The sequence below is a fragment of the Poecilia reticulata genome, chromosome 12, assembly GCF_904066995.2.
Source record: "Poecilia reticulata chromosome 12, P_reticulata-male-v2, whole genome shotgun sequence".
In the NCBI taxonomy this organism is placed as follows: Eukaryota; Metazoa; Chordata; class Actinopteri; order Cyprinodontiformes; family Poeciliidae; genus Poecilia; species Poecilia reticulata.
This window is the reverse complement of record NC_088841.1, coordinates 2140218-2167437: the sequence shown is the minus strand read 5'-3', so window position 1 is coordinate 2167437 and position 27220 is coordinate 2140218. Positions and strand designations below refer to the sequence as shown.

The following is a 27220-nucleotide window of genomic DNA, read 5'->3' as shown; positions in this document are numbered from 1 at the left end:
ATCTGGGCTCATCTGGGGGTCATCCGGGGGTCATCTGGGTGGATCTGAATCAGACCCAGCTGTCAGTCAGTCAGTTGTGTGTTTCTGTTCCAGAGAGGAGAATGAAAGCGTGCTGCAGCTGAAGGGACTGACTCCCACCGGGACGCTGCCGCTGGGCGTTCTGTCTGGAGGCCGGCGCACTCTGCAGAGCGGTGAGCCTCTCAACACACACACACACACACACACACACACACACACACACACACACACACACACCATCTTGAGAGTTAGCTACCACTAACTGCCCCTGTGCCTGTACTTACACCCTGAGACTAACTCGAGCCCCCAGGCCCCCCAGACCCCCCACCCTCCCCATCTACACACAGATTATAGACATGGGGGGAGGAGGTCTGTCCTGCCTAAAGTCCATCATGCTGTCCTGAAGAGACAGACATCTGATCTAAAGCTGCAACTTCTGATTATTCTAGTAATGGTTTGATTATTCTGACGATTGAGTTAAGATGATTAATCAATCAATCGGAGAACAAACATTGGAAACAAATGATTTTCATTTCATCATTTCAGCCTTTTTCTGTACAATGTTGGAAATGCATTAAAAGATACAAATAAACCAATATTTCAGTTCATTATTAAATGAGAAAATCAACATTTTCTTGCCTAAAATGCATAATGGAATGAACTTTAGTGAATCATTTGTAGCAAAGCTAAAACATCAGCATGTGGAAAGTTCAGGGCTTTCTGCTGGACTGAACATCAAATTAAACAATAATTACATAAAATATACAGTGCAGGATTGATGCAGTGTAGGTTATTATATTAAGTGATTAATAACTGGACAGCAGAAGGTGCAGTTTGAAAAAAGTGACAATAAAACTTCCACTATTTACAGACAAAGAAGTTTTTATTATTATAAATGCAAAGTGTTTCTATTTTTTGTACAGTTTTTGCTAAGTTACTGCAAAATGTCATCATTTCAATAATTGACCAAACTGATTGTTTTAGCCGCAGTGTTGAGCACTGAGTGCTAATAGATGCTAATGGAATGGTTCTGCTCCGTTTCCATGGAGCCGTGCTGAGGATGGGGGCGGGGCTTGGTGTGATGTTAACAGGACTGATGGATTGCATTGATAAAGTGTCTGACTGAATGCATTGATAACGTTCCCACTCTCTCTCTGTTGTTTTGGGCATGGCACTTCTACTCACGCTTACACAGCCACCGTAGAGGCAGAGGAGGCACGAGGTATGCTACCCTTTCTGTCCGTCTGTCTGTGTCCAACACTGTCTCTGTCTCTGTGGAACTCTGCCTGTGCTTCTGGAAGCTTCTCTGTCCGGACAGGAAACCTTAGAGCAGCAGCTGACCTGGAGGGCAGAAACAGGTTCCATGTAGAACCGAGTTAGAACCTCCACAAAGAGCAGAAGTAGATCTAGTTCAGAACCTGAACTCCTCTGAGTCGGACCGGACCGGACCGGACCATCCAGAGATGAACTCTGAGCCTTCATCTGTTTATCTGACTAAACCGACTCCAGAACCTTTTTTTGCAAGGAAGTTTGCAGACATGGAAGCCTGGCCGTTCAGGTTCATTGTCCTGTTGACCCAAATGCAGGCCCATCCCAGCTGGGCAGCCTGCTGCTGTCACTGGGGACGTTCATCATAACACTTATCATTTATCATGGTACATATATTATAAGATTTTTGATTTACTCCCCAAACTGTCCATATTATTAGAATTGTTGGTTTTGCTATTTCCACCATTGAAAGTAACAATAAATTAGAAAATATGTCAGAGTAGAGTTCCAGTGTGCAGCCTGGTGTGTTTGTGGAGCTGTGACTGCTGCGCTGTGCAGTCGCAGCTTAACGTTACCCAAGAAAGAAGAAATGGCTCTTACTGCTTTTATCATTATCACAGTAGAACCAGATATTAATAAATCAGAGCTGATATTCCACAGAAGCAGGACCTGGTTGACTCCTTCACTGCTGCTCCACCTCCTTTGCTTTTGCCACTCCTCGTTACGTCTCTGTGTGGTCAGAGAGACGGAGTGGGGCTCTGATCCTGCATCATGTTCCCTGGAACGCCATAATTAATGTGAACTCTGCCTGCGTCCTCGTTTTGGACCTGAAGTTCATCCGGTTGTTTCCTGCTGCCGTAGAGACGGACGGAGCAGCAGACTGACAGTCTCTCTCTCTCTGCATCCACCAAGCCTCATTTTCAGACTTCATGTGTTACTGAGCTTTTGAGATGCCAATCAGCTGCTCCCAGTTGTAGAAACGATTGCTTGTTGCCATGGTTACACATCCCTGCTGTCCAAAAGTGAGAGCAAAAATCCATCCATCCAGCCGCTCGGCGACCGTAACCAGAGGGTAGGATTGTCAGAGCCACCGCAGCAGAGCTGCTCCAACCCGCTGCCATGTCAGTGATCACTGTGGGCTCAGAGAACAGAGCTGATGTTTCTCTGATGGGAGAGGTCAGTGAAGTTTCCAGATGCTGCAGCAGGTTCTAACAGCACAGAGGAGCTGAATGTAAAATTCGTGTTTAATGAAACTGACTCTCATTTCCTCCATGCTGTCTTTGTCTGCTCATGAAGTAAGTTTGTCTTTTGGTCACTTTACAGCACTTTGTTCATGTTGATGGGCAGCAGACGTCTGAATAACGTCTGCTTCTGGAGCAGCAGTATTATGGGATGTGCTGTAGCTGCAGCGCTAAGTGGAGAAACAAAGTCTTTAGCTTTTTTTTTTCCAAAACGTTCATTTTTATGTGTTATGCAGATAAAGTTCAGCTTAGTGATTAATCACAGATGGAGACGGCAGTCTGGAGCTGACCTTTGACCTGTCAGCTCTGACCTTCCTAACATGGCTACTGCTGATCCAGTACAAGTCTCAGACTGGTTCTGACTCTGCTGCCGGTACTATGTCTGGTTCTGGTTCTGGTAGTGCCTCTCTAACGGACTGCTCCCTCCCTGCAGCCATCCAAGGCTTCAACCCTCAGCATAAGATCCAGAGCTTTGAGGAGGCTCGGGGTCTGGACCTGATCAACGAGCGGATGCCCCCGCGCCGCGACAGCAAGCAGAACGAGGGCCCCGCCTCCTTCAACAACCTGCCGGCCGGCACCGGGCCCCTCGACAAGAACGGCACCAACGCTCAGGCCTAGCTCCCCCAGGCCTCTCTTCCTCTCCTCGTTTGTCCCTCCCTGCTTCCTGTCCCTTGGCCTCCAACTTGCTGGGGGAGGGGGGGGCGAGGCGGTCCGGTCCGAGTGCTTATTTATTTTCTCATAGAGTAAATATCATAGTATGAGACTGAACCGAGGAAATCTCAAAGCGACCAGGACTGGATGCTTGCTGGTACTCCACACCACACCTCTGTGCCAGCTGTCTTTCTTTCTTTCTGTTTTTTTTTTGTTGTTTTTTTTGTTTTGATTTTTTTACCATTGGGGGAGGGGGAGGGGGGTGCTGCTCATTCAAATGCTGTGTTTGTCCTCACACACGCACACACACACACACACACACACACACACACACATCCATCGTTTTCTTATGCCAACAATAGTGTGACTGAGCTCTATGGAGCAAGTATTGACATTTATACTGTATATGGATATTTTAACTGTTCCTGCTTTTCAATGTGATGGTTTTTCTTTTGGGTTTCTTTTGTACAGCACAGAGATGTGGGAGCTAAAGGGTCATTCCGCTACGTTCTGACTCAGAAAGACCTGCTGGGGTCTGCAGGAAGTCTGACAGTGAGATCTGCTTACTAAAACTGATCATTAGAAGTAAATTAATGTTTTTATTTGTGGAAAAAGAAAATAGTGAAATCATGATGAAATGAATAAATCATGACTTTATCTGGAAGTTGTGACAACATGGGGTCTTCCTGCAGTCCATTCCACCTTCCATCTCATTTCTGATTTCAAAATAAAGGTGGAACTTTTTAAAGACGTTGATGGAATTTGAGGTTTATTAGGAGATAATTATTCTAAAGAAGAACTTTGATTTGGAAAAACTTGGGAACATTTTAAAAATGTAATTTACAGCTATTAAATATTCAAGTGGGTTTACAATCTTGTTATAGCCAAACATTTCTTGAAATTGATATTAAAATGTCAAGGAAAGGCCTTTAAATTCAATAAATTCCTAAAAAATCTTATTTTGGGAAGCTGTATATTCAATCAGATAGTAAAAGGTTTTATTAATCTCTGAGGCTGAATAATCTAACAGTAAACAGAGAAAAACAACTTAAATCCTAACATGAGTTCAGGTTTTTCTGGTAAATGTTATTAGCTCTTATGTGGCTGAAAACCAAAGTTTTAAACCAAACCGATCTGAAAACGACGATCCGGTCCCAGTTGGTATGAAGCGTAGCTGGACAGGCTGTGGTGGGATTCTGGAGGGAGGGGCCGGGGGTCTGAGCCACGCCTCACCTCTCTGAGCGTCTCAGATTGTTTTTTTCTTTACAGATAAATTTAAGTTGTTTTTTTGTTCATGTACTGCAAGGCCTCGTTTATGTAGACGTTTCACTCCATTCAATAAAAAAAACTGAAAAAATCCTTCTTGTGTGTGTGGGTGTGTGTGTGTGTGAATCCTCTGCTTCTACCTGCCGACCCTCGTGTCTCCTAGCAACACGGAGCCTCTGCATCGCAGCTGGCGGAAGGTCACCATGGTGAAACCTTGAACAGTGCGGGGGCGTTTCAATGCTCCCCAGCCTGATCACCGTCTGGAAACTGTGGTAACCACACACACTGGGAACATCAGATCTGTGTGTGTGTTTGTGCAGGGATCAGAAAGCACATTCAGAGCGGTTACAACAGCATAGAACCCAACAGGTTCTAAACTACATGTGTCAAACTTGAGGCCCACGGGCCAGATGTGGGTTGCCATGACTACATATGTGGCCTTCTGGGCTCGAGACGGACTTAAACCTTGAGGTTAACTTATGCTCTTAAATATAATTTCATCAGTCAAATCAAAGCAGTTTTCATCTGTTTACAGTCCAACTTGATGTCAAAATAATTTCAAGGACTCATGGAATGCAGAGACAGCTGATTATTTATATTTTAACTGTTTGATTTCTTGTTTTATCGATGCGTTCGGCCACAACCAAAACTCTGAGGACATTTCTGATTGACATCTGTTTTCTAGAGCGTCTGAAAAACCAATTATAATAGGATGGAACGTTGAGGCAGCAGAGATGTGAATCCAAAGATGACAGTAGTGTCTCATTATGCAGTCAGTTTTTTTTTTTTTTTGGAGAACTACGGCTTATAACTAATGAAAATCCAGACTTCATTATATCAGAAATTCCAACATTGCATAAAAATCTTTAAAACACAAATGTTATGTTGTGGTCTATGCAGTCAGGTAAGGCTTGACGGTTCTCCTGAGAACATTCTGCACTGTAAAAAAAAAAAAAAAAAGATGTCCAAAATAAATATGCTCTGTAGAAATATTAAAACAAGTCAGAAAAATGCTGAAGCTTTGAACATAACCATCTGGTGTCTGTGATAGGACTTGTGAAGAAGACTCATCTAGGTGACGTGATCTGAGTTCAGCTACTGACCCTGACACAATTAAAGGACACCAAAAACAAGTTTTCAGTCCAACAGATTTATTCAAGTCACATGACACAAACTGAGCACAGTGTCCTTTACTGGTACCAGTGACACCCTAATGAGCAAAAACCGCCCCTTTAATGTGATGAATACTAACATCAGTGCTCATTAAAAAAGGATTAGTCTCCAACAAAATGGTTCACAGTAAAAACACAATCTATAAATAAAGCTGCCTGAAATAAATAAATTCACTATTGGCTACTGAACGAGGTGAAATGTCCTTCAGTCGGCCGTTATTCAAGTTATAGCGCAGGAAGCTGTCAGAGTTGGATCAGGAAGAGACTGGACTGGTACCATGAAGCTGCTTCCAGTTTCATGTGAGTTCAAACAGGCAGAATGGCTTCTTTAAATCTTAGATTGCCCTCTTTTGGATTACCTGTGAACTACAATGTGGCAGAGAAAGTCTTACTATTACAACTAAATTGGAAGTAGATTTCCACCCATTCCTTATTCCCTCTCAAACTGTGAACCAGTTCAGTTCTTTTGTTCAGTTCTAACCTTAGTTTGGATGAAGACAGACACTATCCTGGTGAGCTAATGTGAGTGTTAGCTAAAAGAAAAAAGAAAGCATTTAGGAAAGGCTACTGAAGGATAACTGAGCATTGAAGTCTGAAACTTTTCTTCCACTATCAATATTCACTTTAGGGCAACAAAAAAACCTTCTTTTATTGTCTCTCAAACATTTTATTTTATTACTTTCCTCCAAAACATTCAGGGACATTTGCTCAAGGTCGCAGCCAACTTTCTAACAACCCTTCCTGAAAATGTTCTCCTAACCTTCATACCTTGCATTATGTTAAAGGCCATTGTTTTTATTCAGAGAAAAAAAATCTTCCTTTTCTAAAGTTGAGTCCTTAATGGTTTAAGCTTTGGACAACAAGTTAGCTTGTTTTAATGTGTCAATGTTTGGGATTAGGCTGGCTACAGAATATTGTCTTTAGCTTTAGGGTCATGCATTTAACACTGCTACCACCACTACTACTAATAGTATAGTTACGGTCAAATTAAAGCATACCTATACTAATTGAAGTACCAGTCAGAATGGCCCACTGATGTTCTGGATGTTACTAACAGAAAACACTTCGTATCCTAATAGAAACACCGTAAATAGTCCAATCGAATTGGTCATTTCTGACTGTATGATAAAACTCCAAAAGGTTCTCCTTGTATGTATGTGTATCAGGTTTCATCTGAATATTATTCAATTCAGAAGCTGAGTTAAAGAAAGAAGCAGGGCTGGGTGAGGTCCTCACATGCTAACAGGAAGCAGCTGGCTCAGTGAACCGAGAGAACAGAGCAACAACATCTATAAGTTAGAAGTTAAAGAAGCTCACTAACAAAAACTAAACTTTTGAATCTTAGGATTTTTAGTAATTCAACAGAAGCTCATTATTAGTAAGTTTTCTTTACAAGTAAATGCCTTAAGATGTTTGTTTTGCTTCCTCCTCCTGTTTTTTAAAGTGTGATGATCAGAAAGAACTAACACCTCAAAATAAATGGTACTGAAAGCCATTAGAATATTTTGATATTTCAATATCAATAAATAGATGGAGTGGTTCCTGTGTAAAAAATCTGAAATTGTAGGATTTTCCTGTAAAGTCATGATTTGTGGTTCTGATTTATAGATCCATCACACTGTCCCATATCTATGGTGTATGAAGACGTGCAGCTTGGACAACAGTCACCTCTCCACATCTAGTACAGTTCAACCAGCTTGCTACATTTTTGAACAATATTTCATGATAGTAGAGTCACAGTTCTGAGACACCATTCATGTATTGTACAGAAGTTAAATAAGTTTATACTCAATACAGCTTATCCATTTAATAATTTGACTTGATCTCATGTTACATCATGCACACACTCAGTTTGTACTGAAGAGTCTCAGTTTGCTGGATCTTCAAAGTAGCTCCAACAGGAAGGCAGGTTAAGCAACTTTCTGATCAGTTCAGCTCATAATCATTGTGGTGTTACTGACTATAGAACATTACACGTCATCCTAAGATGGTCAGATACTCATTAAGTACGGAAAAAATAATATGTTTGACAATTTATACAACGCAGTCCTTACGCAGTAACATTCTTCATCCTAACACACACTCTATACAAAACAGTGGCAACATATTTCCTTTATACACAAGAAAGGACTTGATGTTCATTTATTCATGTTTTGACCCATGAAAGGCTGAACTTTAGATATGCCAACATACATGGCAAAATAAGAAAGTGATGCCAGCTCAAGCATGTGCAGGAAGACGTTAAGCTGCCTCTCCAGGCATAAAACCCCCCAATACTCTTAAAGTACCACTTTAGAAATAACTGACACAGTAAGAACTATGGGGAAGGAAAGTAAGTGTAACACACAACAATAGGTCTTGGATGGACATGAAGGAGGTTTAACAGACTGAGGGACTCCTGTAGGAAGCAGCTACTGGTCAGCAGTCGGCCTCTTTTCAACCCACAGATTAGCAGCAGCTTCACAGTACAGATAACGGCTGATCTCTCTTCAAGATGGGGACCTCTGGAAGTGTAACTGTGAGACTAAATGTCACATTAACAATGATGATGATGATGATGGTGGTGGTGGAGGATATATGGTAGGAATGGTTTGCAAGCAGTGGTGGTTATAAGTGCAGTACTGGTAACATGTCAGAGCATCACTTAAGTTTAGATCTGAGAACAACTGGTCGTCATCAGACGTTCTGATCCAGTCTTCCAGGGATGGGAGCTGTTAGTTGGGGGGTCTGCTGATCTGCTGATTGGATAGCTGACGTTATGGCCTGTTCTTTGGCTCCTCCTCCTTGCAGAGGAGAGGCTTCATCAAGTATTGGTTGGGAATTAGGTCACTTCCTGTTAGAAAAGCGAGGCTTTTTTCTTCAGTTCGTTTCGTCTCCATAACGACAGGCGGTCAAACTCGCCGATGGGCATCCCGAACACTTCCTGGAACTCCTCCTGGGAGAGATGCCTCTGTCAGGACAGGAAGGACCCAGAGTTGGTTAAGGTGCCTTCAGCTAGCGGACGAGCAGGACGACTTTTAATCCACATCCAAACCTTTAGCCCTGGAGGCCAAGACCGGTCAGTTTAAACTACGAGGGGGTCACTAAATTCATTCATTTAAAAAAGCAAAAATTAATTTGTTTTATCTGTGCAACAATAAACAACATTTTTTATTAAATCTGCATATAATTAAAGATTCACAACTTTAAAGGGGCTCCAGACTGTTGCCTTAAATCTGAAAACTGACAGTTTCCAAATGGTCTGGGTCATCAATTGTTTTCTATTTTGTTGGCAAATTTTATTTTTATTTTTTTACCATTCTTGAGTTGTGGTCAGGGGCCAAACAAAATTGTCTCATGGGCCACAAATGGCCCTGGAGCCACACTTTGAACACCCCTGTTTGATTCATTTTATTTTGTTCTCACAAGCTAAGCTGCCCCCAGCAGGCAGATGCTCACCTCCAGCCGTGTCCGGTCCACTCCAGGGGGCAGCTTACAGCGCCCTCTGTGGGTTACAATCAGGGCTTCATACGGATAAATCTGAACAAAGAGCAGAACATTCAGCCGGTCATTTGCTTTCCTTTAATACAGTCAAAATGGAAGCATAACATGACTGAAGCTAAACCTCAGTGTGTTTTAATGGGATTTAATTCTGTATCAGAGGAGACACATGGCTGAATCCACTTCAGGAGAGTATGGAGTGGCATTAAAGCTGCAGGATGAAACTTTTATAAAAATGTTTAAAAAATCAGCTTTTCACATATTTGTGAAAACTGTCACCACAGTGTAATATGAGACCGTCAAGTTGTGAAAAAAAAACTCCTCCACCACCTCCTCCCTGATCGACTACTACTGTCTGAAGAAACTGACCACTCCATCAGAAACAACCAATCAGAGCCAGGAGGAGGGCCTTAGTGCTGTCAATCATGCACATATACTAGATGCACTATTTGCTAATGGTGGACCATTACTGGAAATTTATTCACTATCATCAGTGGCTATGCTAAATAGCCTGAGCTGTAGCCTAGCAGAGAGCAGGGGGGAGGTTCTGAGCAGAGGGTAAATGAGAGTGATTGACGGTGCTAAGACCCTCCTCCTGGCTCTGATAGGTCGTATCTGACCGAGTGGTGAATCTCTGCAGATGGCATAAGGACTACAGGAAGGAAGTGGAGGAGTTGGATCTTTTTCATAGATTATGTTTTATATTGTGTTGAGAAGACATGGTGACAGTTTTAACAAATATGTAAAGAAAATATATTGTTTATAAAAGTTGTTTGAAGGTAGTTTGCATATGGAGGAAGGGGGTCTGCTCAAAGGAGACTGAACTGTTACCATCCTCACTATGAAACATGATAGAGGCAGCATCATGCTGTGGGGATGCTTTTATTCTGCAGAAACAGGGAAGCTGGTCAGAGCCGATGGACAGATGGATGGACATACAGAAGAACTCCTAATGCAGAAGGTACTCCCATGATATTCTTATGCTAGGACGAGCTAGTCAAAGTCCACATCTAGATCCAGCCTGCAGTCACTGCTGTGGCAGGACGTTAATATTCACAGACACTCTCCAAATCTCAGTGGAATAAGTTCATGTTTGCAACCTGACAACATATTTAAACCTTTTTGTGCTGTATTATGTGTGTGTGTGTGTGTGTGTGTGTGTGTGTGTGTGTGTGTGTGTGTGTGTGTGTGTGTGCGTGTGTGTGTGTGTGTGTGTGTGTGTGCGTGCGTGTATGTATAAGTATTAGTTATTATTTATAAGTTCTACATTTCCATCAGTAGGCGAAGGAAAATTATGGAAATGTAGTTCCCTTGACTTTTTAACTTGTTTCCCTTTAAACACGTTAAGTTTCTTTTTAATTTTTTTCCAAAGAAATGAACTCAAAGTAAGAAATATGTTTTGTACTTTTAGTTTCTTAGAAGGCAGTGAAATCATATCCATCTTCTCAGTTATTGAATTTCATTCCACCAGTCACCCAATAAGATACAAATTTGTTTCCTGTTTCTCCTAATTGCTGGTAAAGTGACTTTACATTTTAAAATGTAAAAGCCTTAATAACTGGAGCTGGCTCTGAGATCAGTGTTCATGAACACAGACCCAAAGGCTGGTCTGGATTTAACCCTTTCATTAGGTCTCACCTTCTGCTCCAGGATGCTTGGCAGGGAATTCCCTCTATCCATGCGATCTCTCCGGCTCTCTCCATTCTACACACACACATTTCAGACACACCCTGTCCAATAGCTGCTAAAATATGAGCTACACAAAGAGCACGTCAGAGGAAGCTGAGCAGAGTCACACTGTTAGGTTCCTGTTAGGTCCTGAAGCAGCTAAAGCTGAAGGTTAGCTGTAGTTTCCTGCAGTTCCTCTCCAGACTGCATGTTGCAGCTCCTGTTTAATGTTTCATATCATAATTTAAATGTAAAAGAACGATTGCTTGTGTTGCTACCCAAAAATAAGCTAAGTAGGGCTGCAACTAACAATTATTTTAGTAGTCCTTTGCTTTATCAATTATTCTGTTGATTAATTGATATTGCTGTGACAATTAATCTGAGAAAAAAATTGTCACATTCTGTAGATTTTTCATTTACTCATGTAAGCATATTTTATGCAATGTTAAAAATGAATTTAAAGATGCAAATAATTCAATTCATTAAAAAAAAAAACATTTTATTGTATAAAATGCAATAACAGAATTCCTTTAGCATCGCTTGATCATTTGCAGCAAACATGTGAAGTTCAGGCCTTTCTACTGGACACAGTGTAGGGCTGGTCTGGTGATTATTTCTCTGATTGCTTAATTACTAATTGGATAGTAAAATGTGCTTGATAGGAGATTGTTTTTTCCTACAGAAATTGAACCAGGTGAAACTAAAACTGACACTTGAGGAGTTCTAGATAGAACATATTTACAGAAAAATAGGTTTTTGTAAAATGTATGTATTTTTGTACAGTTTTGATTTAATTACTGTTCTGAATGCGTTGTTTCAGGAAATGACCATTTTTAGAGCCAGTTAATGATTAATCAATTACTTAAGTAGTTGACGGTTATTTCAAAAATCAATCATTATCATGATTAATCCGATTAATCCAATTAATTGTTTCAGTCCTAAAGTTAAGTTTGCTTTACTGCCTAAAATAAAAACATATCTTAGCTACATTTTTCTCTTGAACATGAGAGACAGAAACACAGAAAGCTGAGAAAGAACTGAAAACATAGTAAATAAATGATTACTCAATTAGAAAAAGGAATAGTGACTGAAAAGTTAAATTGAAGCAATAAATAAATGTACCTTTATACACCAAATAAATGAACATCTTAACAGTAAAGAGTTGATTCTTTAATCTTAAGTATTCTCTCATACTCCATCCATTAAAAGCTGGCCAAATGGGTTCAGACTGGTTTAGAAGTGGTTCAGAAACATGGTGTGAAAAGATTGGTGCAGCAGGTCAGCAGCAGGACGTTGACATGGCCATGCACATAAGCACACACATGAACACACACTTACCTGAGCAGCTGCAGGACACCAGGACAGAAGGAGAAAGGACACAGAGAGGTTGAGAACAGGAAGTCATCATCACAGAGATTCATTGGGACAAGAAGTGTTCCTGAAACTTCCCATCTAAATAAAGTTCCTTGCAAAAGTATTCACACCTCTATATATTGTCCATATATAGTATGGATATGTTACAACCACTAATAATCTAATATGAACCAGTATAGAGTTGGGAAGTAGAAGGAATCTGTATGGTTTACAAACCTTAGAAAGTTTGTGGTTCAAAGGTTAGCTACTACTTTAACCCAATTAATTGTAATTTTCCTATTTACTTGCATAAGTCCACCTTTGTATTTGCCTCTGGTATTTTTAAATCTGATGCAGAAGCAACATCCACAAACAGCAGCAATGGACAACATAGAGGTTTCTCTATGTCGCCTGAGGGTCCATTTCTGCATCAAAACGATCTGATTGGACTGCTGTTGTGTTCAGGTTGTGCTAAAAGGCTCCCACCTGGCCGTCCTTTATCTCCATCTGTAGAAAACTCTGCCGACTGCATCTAAGGACAGCAGAACAGGAAGCATTCAGGATACCAGGAGCAAACATGGAGGCTGATGTCTGACGCTGCCGGCCTGAAAGCCAGCAGTAACACTCACTCTGGTCAGGGCGGAGCGGGACGGAGACTTTGATGCACTAGCTGACACACCTGCTGAGGAGAGGGAAACAGTGTGGGGTCTGACCGGTTCTTCAGCTGGAGAGGAAACATGTGAGACAACCGATGGACTCACTGCTGTGCATGTGTGTTCTGTCTGGCAGAGACTGTGTCTTCCTCCTGATGTGAATGCTTTTCTCCTTCTCCTCCTTCAGGATCAGACGGCCCAGGTTGGACTTGATCTGCAGACAGAACACAGCCGGTGGTGGAGGATGAGCAGAACACGTCCACCACTGCTCACAAGTTTACATACGCAGCCTTTGAACTGCTATTTTCCAGGGTTATTATTCAGCAGCCTGGATTCAACATTTTTCAACATTTCTTAAGACAACAGTTTGAGGCACAAGCTGGAAGTTATTGGGGATTTTCACTCATCCAAGTCAAAATTATACATATAGGCTGAAACATGCAATTGCAATAATGTCTCTTTTTTCCCTTCAGTTCATCAAACTGTTCCCAGAATCCTTTGAGAGAATCTTGGCCACTAAAAGTGAGCGTCCAGCCAACAGCTAATTATGTTGTTGGCATGCATGACACTTCTAATATGTTATCCTACCAAACACTGCATCATTGCTGTCCTTTGAAATATTAACAGTGCACACACTAATACTTCAGTTATGTCTGAAAGACAATGCATACTGCTGCGATAAAAAAATTAAAAATTCTTCCAAACATTAGAACTGGTTGTGCAGCTAAAGCTGCCATTGACTGTTTCTGATTTCCACAAAAGGCCAGAATGGTCTAAAAGAATTTAAGCATGGCAAGAAAGTCAAAACAGTCAATACTTTTTATGTTTCTATATCTTTCACAGTGAAAGTTCCATATTTTCTACCTAAATGCTGTTTTTAAAAGTTATCGTTTGCTCTACATTGATTCTCCACTTGTAAAAAAAACAAAACACAAACAAAAGAATCAGGTCTAATGAATCGACTTAAAATGTAAACAGTCAGGATGGGTCCAGACCTTCTCCAGCTCCTGCTCCTGCAGCTCCTGCTGCTCCTGCTCTTCTTCTGTCACGTCTTCAAACTCATCTTCTTCCTGAAGTTTCTTCTTCCTCCACTCAATCTCTGTGAAGGTCATCATTGTTAAAGATGCTCACCATGAGTGGTCACTATGGGAATGATAAGTGTGTATTTTGTATGTGTGTGTGTGTGTGTGTGTGTGTGTGTGTGTGTGTGTGTGTGTGTGTGTGTGTGTGTGTGTGTGTGTGTGTGTGTGTGTGTGTGTGTGTGCGTGCGTGTGTGTGTGTTACCCATAGCAGCCAGTGAAGGTGGGCAGGGCCAGTACTCTGTCTCAATCTTGGAGGGCTGGTTGGGGTCTGGAGGCTGGGCAGCGGGGAACTTGGCAGACTGAATGACCCCACTGCCCTCTGACGGTTTGTTAAGGTCTGTGGGGCAAACAGCATCTGAGTGACAACAGCAGCAACAACAACAACCGCTTCATAGAAAAAAGACGGAGAGAACCCAGAGCTTACCCTGTTTGTAGATCGGAGGCTTCCTGTAGATGTTGGAGCCATTATCTGGAAGTTCAAGAGAAGAAGAACAGCTTCTGTTATCAAATTTATCAGATTTACAGTCTGTGGTAGCAGGAGTGTTTGATTAACACCACACACATGTCAGTAGGAACTGCTAAACAAATATTAAACTGTTAAAACAACAACATATATTTCATTTATTGAGCTCTACCTAGAAAAAAAAGTAATCATTGAATGTACTGATACTGTCTTTAGTGTTTAGCTGCAGCTGGGTTTACTTTAGAGTTGTGATGGGAAGTTGCTGCAACGCCCCATGGTGGATGACAGAGGAACTGCATGCTCATAAAAAAAAAAGGTTTAAATGTAAGATTTAAATTTCCAGGATCAAAGAAGACAACATGTCCTTCTAGTGTGTATTTGCGGCTTTTACAGTTTTATACCTCATGTTAGCATTTTAATGAATATTGAGGGTTTTATACACATTCATCCCTTTCGACCATTGCATGGAATTGGACCTGACTCAACACGACTCAACTTGACGTCTCTCTGGGTTGCTGGGCCCAACAACTTAAAGTAATACCACTTATTTCAGGTTGTCTTTCATTTAGTGTGGGGGCTAAAATATCTTTAACCAAAGACAGCACTGCAGATGTTCTCTGGATGGAGTCAGCAAGGAATCCAGAAAATAGCCACATTTATTATGTCTGTGCGAGTGTGTTTGTGTGAATATTTGTGTGTGCGCACTAATTACCTGGTCGATGGAAATGCTGCAGGCTGGTGCTTATCTTGCGACCTGCTTGCAGTTGCAGCGTGGATCCTCCAGGGGAGCCACTGTCGCTCTCTGCTCTGCGACCTTTCACCTGAACAGGAAGCAGCAATCAGATTAAACACAGATTAAACTCTCTCCAGTTTCAGGAAACAATATCCATGGACAGGCTAGGATGGCTACAGTACAATACTACAGATGTATTCTGGGTAATTCAAAACATCTCTAATAGACAAAAAGTGTCCAACACTTTGACACAAAACTCAGACCTGTTTACACTGGTTTATGGTGTTGGAAGAAAAAACATAACAACTTTTCTTTCTTTTTAATTCATACACAAATGATTTGTGGTGGAATTTGTTCAAAAGTCTTGTGGAAATCTCCACACATTCCTGTGAGAATGATGCTCAGCTCCAAAATAAAAGTGCTGTTATACTATATATTGCAGTAACAGTTACTATGGACTGAAGAGCTCTATTGATGGAAAACATAAGTCATGTTTTCCCGTTTGCTTCAGTTCCCGGCCCTCCAGGCAAACTGCAAATCAGTGCCACATTTTTTTATGAGCAACACAAAGCAGCAATTGATGCTGAAGAATCTGATGAAAAAAATCTGAATGAGTGAAACGACCAAACAACTGAGGGCTAGACCTTCAAGTAAGGCGTGGGACATATCAGAAGGGTCTCCAGAGGGTCATCTACTGTGTGAAACATCACAAAATGACCAAAACAGATTTTTACCAAAATACTAATTTACATGCAGTAAGACTGAGTGCAACAACAAGAACCAACAGGAGTTGCAGAGGCACAGAATCAAGACAACTAAGAAGAAATCTGTCAAAACTCAGTTTCTACAAACAAATGGTAAAAATGTCAGTTTACTAGAAAATAATAAGGTATTTATAAAGCAGTCCCCAGACTCCCCAAAAACAAATGAGTTACTATTTACTATTTAAATAGTAGCCTATTTAGCTGATAAGGCTAAAATGAAGCCAAATATTTATGTGTTTGGAGGTTTCTTGGAGGCAAACAGGAAAAAATAAAGTTCTGAAGGATGCCACGTGCTGACTGTGCAGTACTACAAGCTAATGCTACAGCAACTTATAAAGGTCAATAAAGCTGCATCTGCAACAGTGAAGCACTTAGCCTACCAGATGACATAAGCTAAAGCTAACACTACTGCCATCTGTTTAGCTTCACGAACACGGAGAGCTATTATGGTAATCTGACAGTCGGTTTGTGCTCCCATGTCAGAATGTGCTTCTTACTTGCAAAGTTCTGAACCACACAGTTCTCCGATCTACTGTGGTACCAACTACTGAAGGAAAATAATTGAGCCAACAGCTCTGACAGATCCTTAACACTAAAGCAACAAAAGAAACCAGTAACCCTTCGGCTACCCCAAAAAAGAAACATAAAACATTTCCTGTGGTATCAAAAAGTAACAGTTTTTCTCTTTGAAATTCTATGAAAGGTTTGTCTTTGAATAAAACCAGGAGGCTGGCATCAGGTATGGCTGAGAGAACATCTGAGACACCATCCAGCAAGAAAATATTTCTGGAGTGGATTAGAAATGCTAAGACACAGTCTATGGCAACATAAACAAACTATTAAAGCAGAGGAGAAACAGAAATCATTACTGAAGTATAATCTGCTGCACAGGATGGCAACTGGCTGACATCAGGAAATTAAACTTATGGGTATAGAATACCCAAACAGTTCCAATCAAACAAACAGCCAGCACACTGTGCAGAAATTTGAATATCTCTGTGTGGATATAATTATAAATATTTTATGTATATATGCGCAGTATGGTGCCATAGTTGTCTTGCAACAAAAAAGTCCTGAACTTGAATCAACGTTGGGGTCTTGCTGTATGTTCTCATGGACACATTCATTTTTTTCTAGGAATTCCAGGTTTTTCCTTACAGTTCAAAAACATTAACTACAATAAATGATCACTGAGACACTGCATGCATGGTTTGCTGTCTGGAGATGAACTGTCCAAGGTGTATCCTGCCTCTCACCCATTGACTTCTCAAGGCAGAAAACAGTAATGACAGTGGGAACAAAAAAGTTACAATTCAAGACTTAATCTGAAGCAAACACATCAGAGGAAGACATAAACTGTAGCATCTAAGCAGCTTGTAGCAGATCCTACCTCAGGAGACCTGGAGGGAGACATGGCAGGAGGGGAAAGAGAGCGCTGCAAAGACAAAACGATTACCACTTAATGGTTAAGTACTCTGGTACTAATTCTCCAAACCTGAAGAAACATTACAGGTGTAGAGCAGTCTAAGTGTACTTATGCATGCAAGGTAAACAGGTCTCCCATTACTGCTACCCATGTAATGGTGTGTGTGTGTGTGTGTGTGTGTGTGCGTGCGTGCGTGTGTGTGTGTGTGTGTGTGTGTGTGTGTGTGTGTGTGTGTGTGTGTGTGTGTGTGTGTGTGTGTGTGTGTCCATGTGCGTACGTGCGTGTGTGTGTGTGTGTACCTCTCTGCGTGGCGGGTCAAGTGATGAGAAGCTCAGGTGGGGCTGATAGGTCATCAGGTCGGGTCTTTCCACCTGCAGGATGGCTTTATCTCTGGGCAGTGCTGCAAGGTCTTTGTAGCCAACCATTTGGTCATTCAGACGAGCCTAAACACACACACACACACACACACACACACACACACGCACACACACACACACACACACACACACACACACACACACACACACACACACATAGAGTATTTCACTGCTAGTAAGAGGAATGTGTTGCAGACAGAAGATAGAGGAATTTCAGCAACAACAACAATTTGTATGCGAGTGGCTTTGAATAACATTAGGTCTGCAGTGTACAGTCTCTGAGATAGCTCAGGTAGGCTATGAAGCATTTCTTATCACGAAACCCAGAACTAAGCCTGATGTTGCATTACTAAGATCCTGCACACAAAGGAAACCTGACAGAGATGTCAACTTTTCTAAATGAAAGAAGCAACATGTCTGTGTTGTATTTACCATGATGCCAGTGGCAGGAGACCCCGGAGCACTCGGGCCCCTAGATGATGGAAGGTTAACAGGAGTTACACGTCCCTCCACCTGCAAGAACAGTCAGAAACATTCTGATGTCCCAAACATTTTTTTTTCCTTTTAACTGTTACTGATGATACAGGAAAATGAATTACCTTTTGCATGGCTGTAGAGAGACTGCCCTTCTGCTCAGTTTAAACCAGCTGGGGGAGGATAGAAGGACAGACGGTGAGTCAGTGACATCTTCCCTTTTACCCAACATGTTACCAGAGTCTGGCATTTTAGCATGAATGAGTTCTGGACTGACTCATCTAGATCCTGATTCTGAGTGAGAAGCATATTAACGATATTTTCTTTTTCTTATCACGAAACAGCTGAACATCAGCTGTGGGATTTTAAAAAGCTCTCTGCTGTTATCCAACAGTAAAACAGCCTGGCTTTTAACCAAAAACAGAAAGCAACATAGAGACACAGTTACTTAAAACCATTCGTGCTAGAAGAATGCGTTCACATGTAAGACACCATGTGTTCATGACAAAGACTGATTGAAAGGTTGGCTGACTAGTTGTAGCAGAGAATATCCATGTTTGATTCCTTTCCTTATAATTTGTCAGGGGGGAAGAAAAAAATAGTGGAAGAAGGGTTAACATTCTATACCAGCTGAACATCACAGTGGACAACTTCAGGGACTACCAAACATGTTTCAACCAGGAAAGACGTCAACTCTATCCTGGTCATTACTGTCCTGCAATTCTCATCTCACTTCAGTGGTCAGCCTGGGTTTTCTCCCATTGACCTGGGTTCCTCCAGAAGAATTTCAACTGGGCCAATCAGTGAACAGAGGAAGTTGTGAACAATGACATTGATTTTCTGCGTTGTTTTATAATTGCAGTTTGCCTGTAGTTTTAGCAATGGCAGTGGAGATAGTGAACAAAGCTGTTCAGTCCATGTTGCTCACACTTCCAAATAATGAATTCACGTTAACAGTCTCGTTCAGATCAGCTATTCTCTCTTTGCAGTGAAGGATGGCTGTTTACAACGCAGGCAATTTCCATCCAGAGGTGGATGGTACAGCTTCAGCTTAAGATATAAGCTATAACTGTACCAATGAACCAGTTTTCATTACTCCTTCAGGTTTTAATCAGGCATCAGAATATTGGTTTTGAATCAGAATTAGTCACACGAAGTGAGCGTGTTAATTGCAAGTATTGCCAGTACATTCAACTAGATTCAGAGTTTTTGCTAATGGCTGGTTCACATAGCAAGATTTTGAAATTTTCAGTCGATTTTGGTGGCATCAAGAATAAAAATTCTTGATGTGTGAAGTTAGAAGAGTCAGTGAGTTGAATTCATGAATTCCATTTATTAATACCAAAATACAGATGGTCCATTTCACGTGCTACCTTTAAGAGCTAACAAGACAAAAATGGCACCCAAGAACAGTTTGTGATCTGCTTTGTTAGCCTCTTTCTAAGCTACGCCCCAAAGAGGGCGTTACCTAGTGAGTCATCACTTACCCCTAGCTCTCATTTGCATTTCCTAACATGTAATTTCCTTTACGTTTAGCTTAGCAACTAGCTAACAGATAGAAGAAAAACACAGAATTATTTATTCTCAACCATGATCAGATCAATAATTCATAAATCATTTTCTAGAATCTTTTTACATGAATCATAAGTTTATTTCACAGTGGGGGAGTCGGCATTTGATTCCAGGTTCTTCCTGCCACGTGTTGATGTGCCATTGGGTAAGACACATAATGTTGGCAAAACCTAACAGGATTAAATATGACGTGTGTGTGTTTAGTTTCTTATAAGTAAAACACTGAAGTGATGTTCTGATTGTTAAAAAGAATTTAAAATTTCAACAATATTTTCTATAATCTTGCCACAAACCCATCCATTAGTCATTGCTAAATGCCTTGCTAAGCAGCATTAGTGGATGCTGTGCTCCATCTGAGCAGTGTTACAGAACCAGGACTCCAGTTTCAAACCTTCATATTCACATGGACAGTCTGTCCCTGAGGTGAACAAGGACATAACGGGGCAAGGAGGCTGAGACGCCATTGAGTCAGTTTCAGGGCTGACTGTTATCCGAGCTTCCTCTAGGGACAGCTCAGAGCGGGTGGGGGGGGGAGGGGGGGGCGCTGTGTTCACAGTAACTACACCTTGTATCTTAAGAACATGAGGGCCAGTCTGCTAATGCTTCGCCGAGGGGTTAAAGCTTCCAGACTTCCTGTGAAGCAGCTTTTTTCATTTGCCTCTCTCCTCCCCTCCTGTTTATCAGCTCCTCCAGCCAGGCCAACGCCCAGGCGCTCCTCAACTGTTACTGCTGTGGTTACACTCCTCCCTCCAGAGGGACGACGGAACACAGCCAGCAGCATCCAGCAGCTCATGTCTGCAGCCCAAAGTTGCTGAGGTATCAGCCAGAGAGGAGCTCCCTGCTGGCCTCACTTGACCCCGACCTGAGCAGACAGGGAAGCATCGTTCACCAGACACTCTGTCCAAAATACCACAACACTTCATGGTGAACAAGCACCTCCATAAACAAACACTAAACCAGGAGAAGAAGAGCTGGAGGAGGAAAGAAACAAAAGGTGTGTTTGATGCTAAGGAGGTTATTTGACTATTGGAGTAGGAATCCATCTGAAACTGCTGGATTAAAGCTAAACTCTCAATGTTAGCTCAGGTTAGCATAAAAATGAAAAATAATTAGCTTGTGTGCAGGGCTGGAACAATTAACTGCATTAAATATGAATGAATACATTTTTTAAATAATCATTAATTAATTTAGCAATCAATTAATCATTAACTGGCAGATGCAAACTCAAAACACTCATTTGCTGAAAAAAATAACATCAGAGGAGTAATTAAGCCAAAACTGTACTAAAACATCTACATTTTGCAATTGAGTTAAAAAAAAAACCTTAGTGTTTTTTTTTTTTTAACTCAATTGTTAAAAATAAAAACAGACAGCAGCCTGCGCGGACATCCCGCGCAGGCTGCTGTCCCTGCGCGGGATGTCCTGAGTCTTCTGAACTCATTAATTGGGAATTTTAACTTCACCTGGTTCAAATTCTGAAGAAAAAGAAACACCTTTTCCTGTCCAGTTAGTAATCAGTTAATTAAAAAAAATCACCAGATCAGCCCCACATGTTAACTTCAGAAGAAATGCCAGAGTGTTTCACATGGTGATATTTTAGCTGTAGATGCATCCTTTGCTACCAATGATCAAGTGTTCACTAAAGGAATGCTGTTGATGCATTTTAGGCAATAAAATGTTGATTTTGTTGTTGAAAAAGGTATTTGTTTATTTGCATATTTTAATGTATTTCTATTAAAGGGATAAGTTGTTGAATGAAAAATCTGTGGTATATGCCATTTTTTAGTCCAATAAATCAATTAATTGTCAGAACAATTGATAGAATAGTGGATTATTATAATATTTGTAGGTTGCAGGCAGCCCTAACTGTGTGTCAGAACATCACACCTGTAAGCATCAGTAACACACACATCCAGCAGCTGTTTTGCATCTTTCTCCTCAGTTTGTTTTTTGTGGGTAACTTTTTGTTTCTGTCATTTCTTTGTTGTCACTACTTAATCCATGTGGTGAATTGTTTCCATAGCACTTTTTCTGTATCTTTTTGGTCATTTCAAATATGTTTTTAATATTATAAATTTCTTTGATCTGTGTATGTGACTGCACTTGTAGTAGCACTGGGCCTTTGCAGAAAGGAGGTTCTGGGTTTGAATCCCAGCCTGGGGTCTTTCAGCATGGTGTTCACATGTTCTCCCTGTGCATGTTCCTGGGTACTCTGGTTTACTCCCACAGGAAACGGTCAAAAACATCCATGTATTACTTAGAATCTTTAAACTTCTCTTAAGTGTGAGGTGCAGAGTTGCATTGGCATGTGATGGACTGGCAACCTGTCCAGAGTGAACCACGCCCTTCGCTCCATGATAGGCCCATCAGGTTTTGCTTATTGCCGTTTTTATTTTTTAGTTTTTTATGTGTTGTCACTTCTTGTGTACCATCTTTACGCCTCCTTGTGTTTGGTGGCTATGTTCTGTGCAGGCTTCTCTGTCTTTGGGCCTCTTTAAACATTGCAGAGCAGAAGATTTTAGTTTAAACAAACTATAATCAATAGGAACATTGATCCCCTGTTGTTTCCCCTTTGTATATCAAGGTTTAAAACAACCAAAAGTGAAGCAACAAAGATATGTTTGTGTCAATAAATGCACAGTAACTTGTAGCTGGTAACTGTAAAGTGGGCAAAACTACTGAGTAATAATGTGTGTGTATGTGTGTGTGTGTGTGTGTGCCTGACAGTGATCTAAGCAGCTGCAGTCTGAGTGTCTGTACGGCTGATAGTCTTATCACTGAGAGCTTTTAGCTGCCAGAAAGCCAGTGATGGAGCTCGGCTCAGGGTGTGTGTGCACCATAATGGGACACACACTTACAAGAGACCGGCTGAATGTACAAAGTCAGGCAGGAAGGATGTTTCCCACAACATTACATCTATGAATACTGACCAAGCTTAGTAAAATCCTCTAATCCACCAAAAACAGTCACTTCATCTGTACATGTTTCATTTGTTTTCACAGCATAAAAAACTGAGACCAATTTATGTTGTTACTTTTAATTTGATTAAAACAAGATTGTCTGTTTCAACTCTGCACTAAAATATGTCTAGGACAGATTTTTTTTCTCTATGGTTCAAATAATCTTTCAATTCTGCTTCACAAATATCCACAGTCACAATGTTTAAACACATTTTTTAGATAATGTGTTCATCTAAAAACAATCTAGATTGTGCTTAGATTTTAGAAGATTTTAGAAGAAGTTAAACAGATGAAATTTGAGACAATTAAATGCATATGATCTATCTTTGATACATAAAAAATGAAATGAACTAGATGTGTTTTCAGGAACTCTTTTGGTATCTTGTGAGAAAGATTTGCAGCTTTTATGTTTCATTTCACTCAATTTTCAGATCTTTTGATCTTAGTTTTCAAAGTTTTGAGTGAAAACAAATCAAGGTTAAAATTTTATAGTTATGAACAATTTCTTTATTTTGTTCTTTTAGGTCTCCTGAACTTTTCACATTTAAACAATAAATATTAAAAAGCAGATTTATGTGGAAATGGGATCGCTAACCATTTCTTTGAATCCGTAATCTTATCATTCCTCCCTCTGAAATCTGAATTCAGCATGAATGAGTTACACAAACCTCCCAGTTTAACCCATCAGGAAGGATCCCGCTCCTCGCTGCTGCAGCCTCAGGTCTGCGGGTTTGGTGATGGCAGCAGCAGGGTGAACATCTTCTGGAGATGTTCGAACCAGACAAAAGCCCATGTGACGGCCTTCCCCTCACAATTAGATGCGATGTACTGCTAAAGTGGCGTTTCGACACATTTAATTCATTTTGTTCGGTCCACCTGATCCCCGAGCAGAACCCCCGCCACGAGGCCCGGAACCTTCACCTGCACGCGCAAACAAGCCCCATTTGGTTTGTTTTCCAGCGATAAACGACGGCGAATAAGAGGAGAGGAGGATGCTGCGGGTCATGTGCGGGATGCGGGAATGCGGGGAGGCGGGTGACGAGAGAGGAGGAAGGACTGATGAAAGAACAGACGGAGAAGAGGCTGAAGACGGTCCTACCTGGAAACAGCGGCCCGGAGCTCAGACCGAAAACATCCAGCAGAGAAGCCGAGCCGCTCGGAGCGATGAAGGAGGAGGAAGAGGAGGAGAGGAAGAGGAGAGGAGGCTGTTTTCCTGTTGCTCTGTCGTGGGCCGGTCCACTATGTGCTGACGGGGGGAAGAGAACAAGCAGCAATGCCCCCCTGTGGGCACGCGCTCCGTCCTCCTGCAGCTCGAGCACGCTCACTAGTCACAGCTCAAGCCCATTTACGTCACCAGGCTGCTGTCCCTGCGCGGGATGTCCTGAGACGGGACGAGCCCATCGTACAGCAGTGAGGCGACAAACAGTGGGACTCTATGGAAAGCCACTTTTGCTTTAAGTCTGGCTAAAAAGGTCACATAAAAATCTCATGACACCATATGACGCCTGATATAACGTTCAATGACCAGAATGAATGCCAAAATGTTCACTATTCAGAAGATAGTCTCAAACGGCATTTTGAAGGGATTTTACAGCGTGATTTTTATCTAGACATTTAATAAAAGTGGCACTTTTGACTTTCTATAGTACCTAGCTTGAAGGTCTCCTTTATTAGGATATATGGCTCTCTGCCCAGGATGGCATAGCTTCAGGGGAGTGATTGGCAAGAATTATGCAAACGACTACTTCTGTCAAGTCAAAGTTAGGTTTAATTGAACCCAGATGCATTAAGTTGATGTAGAAGTATTTAAGAAAAGCAAAAATTAGTAAGTGAGAATAAGTTGTTGGGGAACTTGATTACTAAACAAGGAGCGGATGGCTGATTAGAAACAAGCTGCAATTTCCATATGAATAAATAAAGTATTTTTTAATTGAATTTGAGATGTGAAGGGAGCGCATTAGGAGAGTTGAGGAGAGAGAGAGAAAAAAAATGGCATAGGGGGCGAGGGAGAGAGCCAGTAAACGGAATAGAAGAAGAAAACCTGTGACGTCACGAAGTGTCATAGTTTAACACAAAGACTTAAAACGTTCAGATGTCTCACTCTGTGGCTGAAAAGGCTCAAGTGAACAATGTAACATGTCTCACTCCAGTAACTGGATTTTTAAATAGACTTTTAACAGGACTACTTATGGCAGCTTGATGAAGACTGTTATAACACATAAATATTACACTGTCCTAATTTAAAGACAGTGTTTTACAACTCCGGTTTTAGCCCGACACATGGAGTAATACATCTAGCCATATAGACTATCTTAGTTTGGAATAAGATGGCGTCGCATGAGGGACTAGCAGCTCTGGTAGGACTTTAATCAGAACCTGTTGTGTTTTCATGTACTGTGTGTGATGTGTCTGTCTGTGAGCTGATCCTGGTTAGAGGACGCGGAGTCCCTGTGTGGAAAAAACACAGTAGGGTGCGAGTTTAAGCGAAGAACCGCGAGAATTAGCGAAAACACGTGTGGAGACTGACAAGCAGACAAACAGTGGTCTGTGAGGAACTGCACGTCCAGATTCAGAGGACGTTTCCCCTGAAGCTAGGAGCTTCCTGATCACAGGTCCAACGTCTCAGTGTTCTGGTCTTCATAATGGCTTCATAGTGGTTCTCGGATGGTTTTTCCACTGGTTTCATTGTGGTGTTTTAGGTCAAATTGGGAGGGAGCCCACTTCTTCAGATGAGCAGCAGTCCCACCCATGGCTCCCACCAGTATTCCCCTCTTCTTCTCTGGAAAAATATTTTTCCAGCTGTCCCAAGCAGTCCAAATTGGGAATACTCAGATACACTTGTAATCTCAGCATTACAAGTTGCATTCCCATCTCTGTTTTTGTTTTTATTTCTTTGATTTACTTTTATTGGAGTCTTGCAGTGACATTTGAATGACAACAAAGCCCCGTGTTCTATACATTCCACTGCATATGCTGTCAGACTGCTGGCAGTGTTAGACAAGCTGTGCACTGGTGGCAATACAATTAATTTAAAGTTCTTGATGGTCCAGGAAACACACACACACAGAATCACAACTACTGAAACACACACTCTGATTCCACTATGGCTGCTGCATCCATCTAAACAGGAGTGTGTGTATGAGTGTGTGTGTTTGTTTCCAGGGGGTGGACGGAGCTTCGGCGGCTGCACACGCTCTGTCTCTGCCGGCGGAAGCTTACGGAAATGACGTGAGTGTCTTCCGTCAGATCCAGACTGGATGTGTGTGTGAAACACTGATCCACCTTTCTGCTCTTTCAGCCCCGGCTTGAAGTCATGTGGGCGATGAAGGCCTACAACCACGCAGAGGTCTACTTCAACGTAATGATCCGACTGCCCCGCTAAGAACCCATCATACTGCGGCGTTCCCTTCCAGATTCCGACATTTTCTCCTTCTCTTTCAGCTCATCTCATCCGTCGATCCCAAGTTCCTGAAGCTGACAAAGGTGGACGAACAGATCTACTCGAGTTTCAGAGAAACCTTCAAAGACCTGGATGTGAAGCGGCTGAAAGAGGAGGACCTGAAGTCAGACGAGGCCAAGCAGGTCAGTTTGGTTCTGCTGCAGCGGAATGTTCCAGAGGATTCCAGGGTTCTCAGTCCGTTTCTCAGTCATATCAAAGACATTCTATAAAAAAAATAAATAAACATGAGACTCCAGGGATCATAACATCTGCAGTGAAACAAGAAATATTAATCTAAAGTGAATAATAACTGTTGATGAGATTTGCATGATTGATTTTTCTTGTTCATCCAACCGATGAATATGAACGTCGTCCCACTGCTGCTGCGCCCAGACCTGGCGCCCCTTCTGCAACCAGTTTGAGGGAATCGTGGAGGACTTCAACTACGGCACCCTGCTGCGTCTGGACTGTGAGAAGGACTACAGCGAGGACAACACCATATTTGGTGAGTTGGAGTGTCTCAGTGGACCAAACGGCGTCTCTCAAGGCAGAAAGTGAATATCGTGTTTTTGGTGATTTCAGCCACCAGAGTCCAGTTCTTTGCTGTGGAGATCGCCCGAAACAGAGAAGGCCACAACGACACAGTGTTCACATCCAAACGGGCAAAAAGCTAACCTCCAGTTCAACCAGCAAACACCAGTACGGACCCGTCTCACCTGCTCGCCCTCATCAGATGAACTGCAGGCGCTGAGCAGACATTGCATGTTGTCAGTCGGCTCAGCGCCGTTTACCATCCAGCTTTTTTATATTCCCTCTTAAGATTTATCCAGCGCTCAGTTCAGATGGAACTGTGTGTAAAAATATAAAGTTCTTGGTAATTGGAATAAATAAGAAGCAGTTTACCACAGTGTGTCCGGTCTGTTGTTTTTAGTTCCAGAAGGAAAGACGGAAGAAATCAGAAGAATGAACCGACTAATATGCTGAGGAAAGATTTTCACGTTAGCTGATGGTGCTAACGGTTAGCGTCTGGCAGGAGATTCTGCAGCATCCGTTGTACAACAACCAAATAGTGACCTCCCACAATCTTCATCTCCATAAAGCTTTTCAGCAGATGGAGCATGAGGTGCTCCAAAACCTCCTGATAGCTGCTGCATTGACC

General features: G+C 41.7%; 3 protein-coding genes across 8 annotated transcripts in view; 2 read left to right on the top strand and 1 right to left on the bottom strand.

The window, feature by feature from the left end:
• The window catches only part of ppp3ccb (protein phosphatase 3, catalytic subunit, gamma isozyme, b), a 36370-nt gene extending 31832 nt beyond the window's left edge, over positions 1–4538 (top strand). Inside the window, exons 12-14 of one of the 3 annotated variants that reach the window (XM_008423138.3) lie at positions 94–191; positions 1214–1240; positions 2971–4538. In XM_008423138.3, coding sequence (XP_008421360.1) covers positions 94–191; positions 1214–1240; positions 2971–3146 — 301 coding nt within the window. In that variant the 3' untranslated portion in view covers positions 3147–4538. Of the gene's footprint in view, positions 1–93; positions 192–1213; positions 1241–2961 lie in introns of all 3 variants that reach the window. The other 2 variants (XM_008423137.3, XM_008423139.3) reach the window with 2 other exon arrangements.
• A 2871-nt stretch (positions 4539–7409) lies between these two features.
• dmtn (dematin actin binding protein) lies at positions 7410–24049 on the bottom strand. Of its 4 annotated transcripts, XM_008423135.3 has the most exons (16): positions 23722–24042; positions 18216–18263; positions 18049–18129; positions 17539–17682; positions 17204–17248; positions 15029–15137; positions 14278–14322; positions 14056–14190; positions 13767–13870; positions 12880–12985; positions 12748–12797; positions 12605–12650; positions 12104–12111; positions 10736–10801; positions 9056–9136; positions 7410–8567 (listed from the first exon to the last, which is right to left on the bottom strand). In XM_008423135.3, the coding sequence occupies exons 2-16, from the start codon at positions 18222–18224 to the stop codon at positions 8454–8456; spliced, it is 1143 nt and encodes a 380-aa protein (XP_008421357.1). In that variant the 5' UTR covers positions 18225–18263; positions 23722–24042; the 3' UTR covers positions 7410–8453. The 4 variants fall into 4 exon arrangements, with proteins under 4 accessions (XP_008421357.1, XP_017163354.2, XP_008421358.2 ...); XM_017307865.2 differs by lacking the exons at positions 7410–8567; positions 9056–9136; positions 10736–10801 and adding an exon at positions 23291–23543 and having other exon boundaries at positions 11921–12111; positions 12748–12800; positions 23722–24049; XM_008423136.3 differs by lacking the exons at positions 7410–8567; positions 9056–9136; positions 10736–10801 and having other exon boundaries at positions 11921–12111; positions 12748–12800; positions 23722–24048.
• Positions 24050–24827: 778 nt separating this feature from the next.
• pbdc1 (polysaccharide biosynthesis domain containing 1) lies at positions 24828–26963 on the top strand. Its single transcript, XM_008423132.3, has 6 exons — positions 24828–24979; positions 25785–25850; positions 25921–25980; positions 26064–26204; positions 26455–26566; positions 26644–26963. Exons 1-6 carry the CDS (start codon positions 24950–24952, stop codon positions 26733–26735), a joined length of 501 nt encoding a protein of 166 aa, XP_008421354.1. The 5' UTR covers positions 24828–24949; the 3' UTR covers positions 26736–26963.
• The last annotated feature ends 257 nt before the right edge of the window (positions 26964–27220 follow it).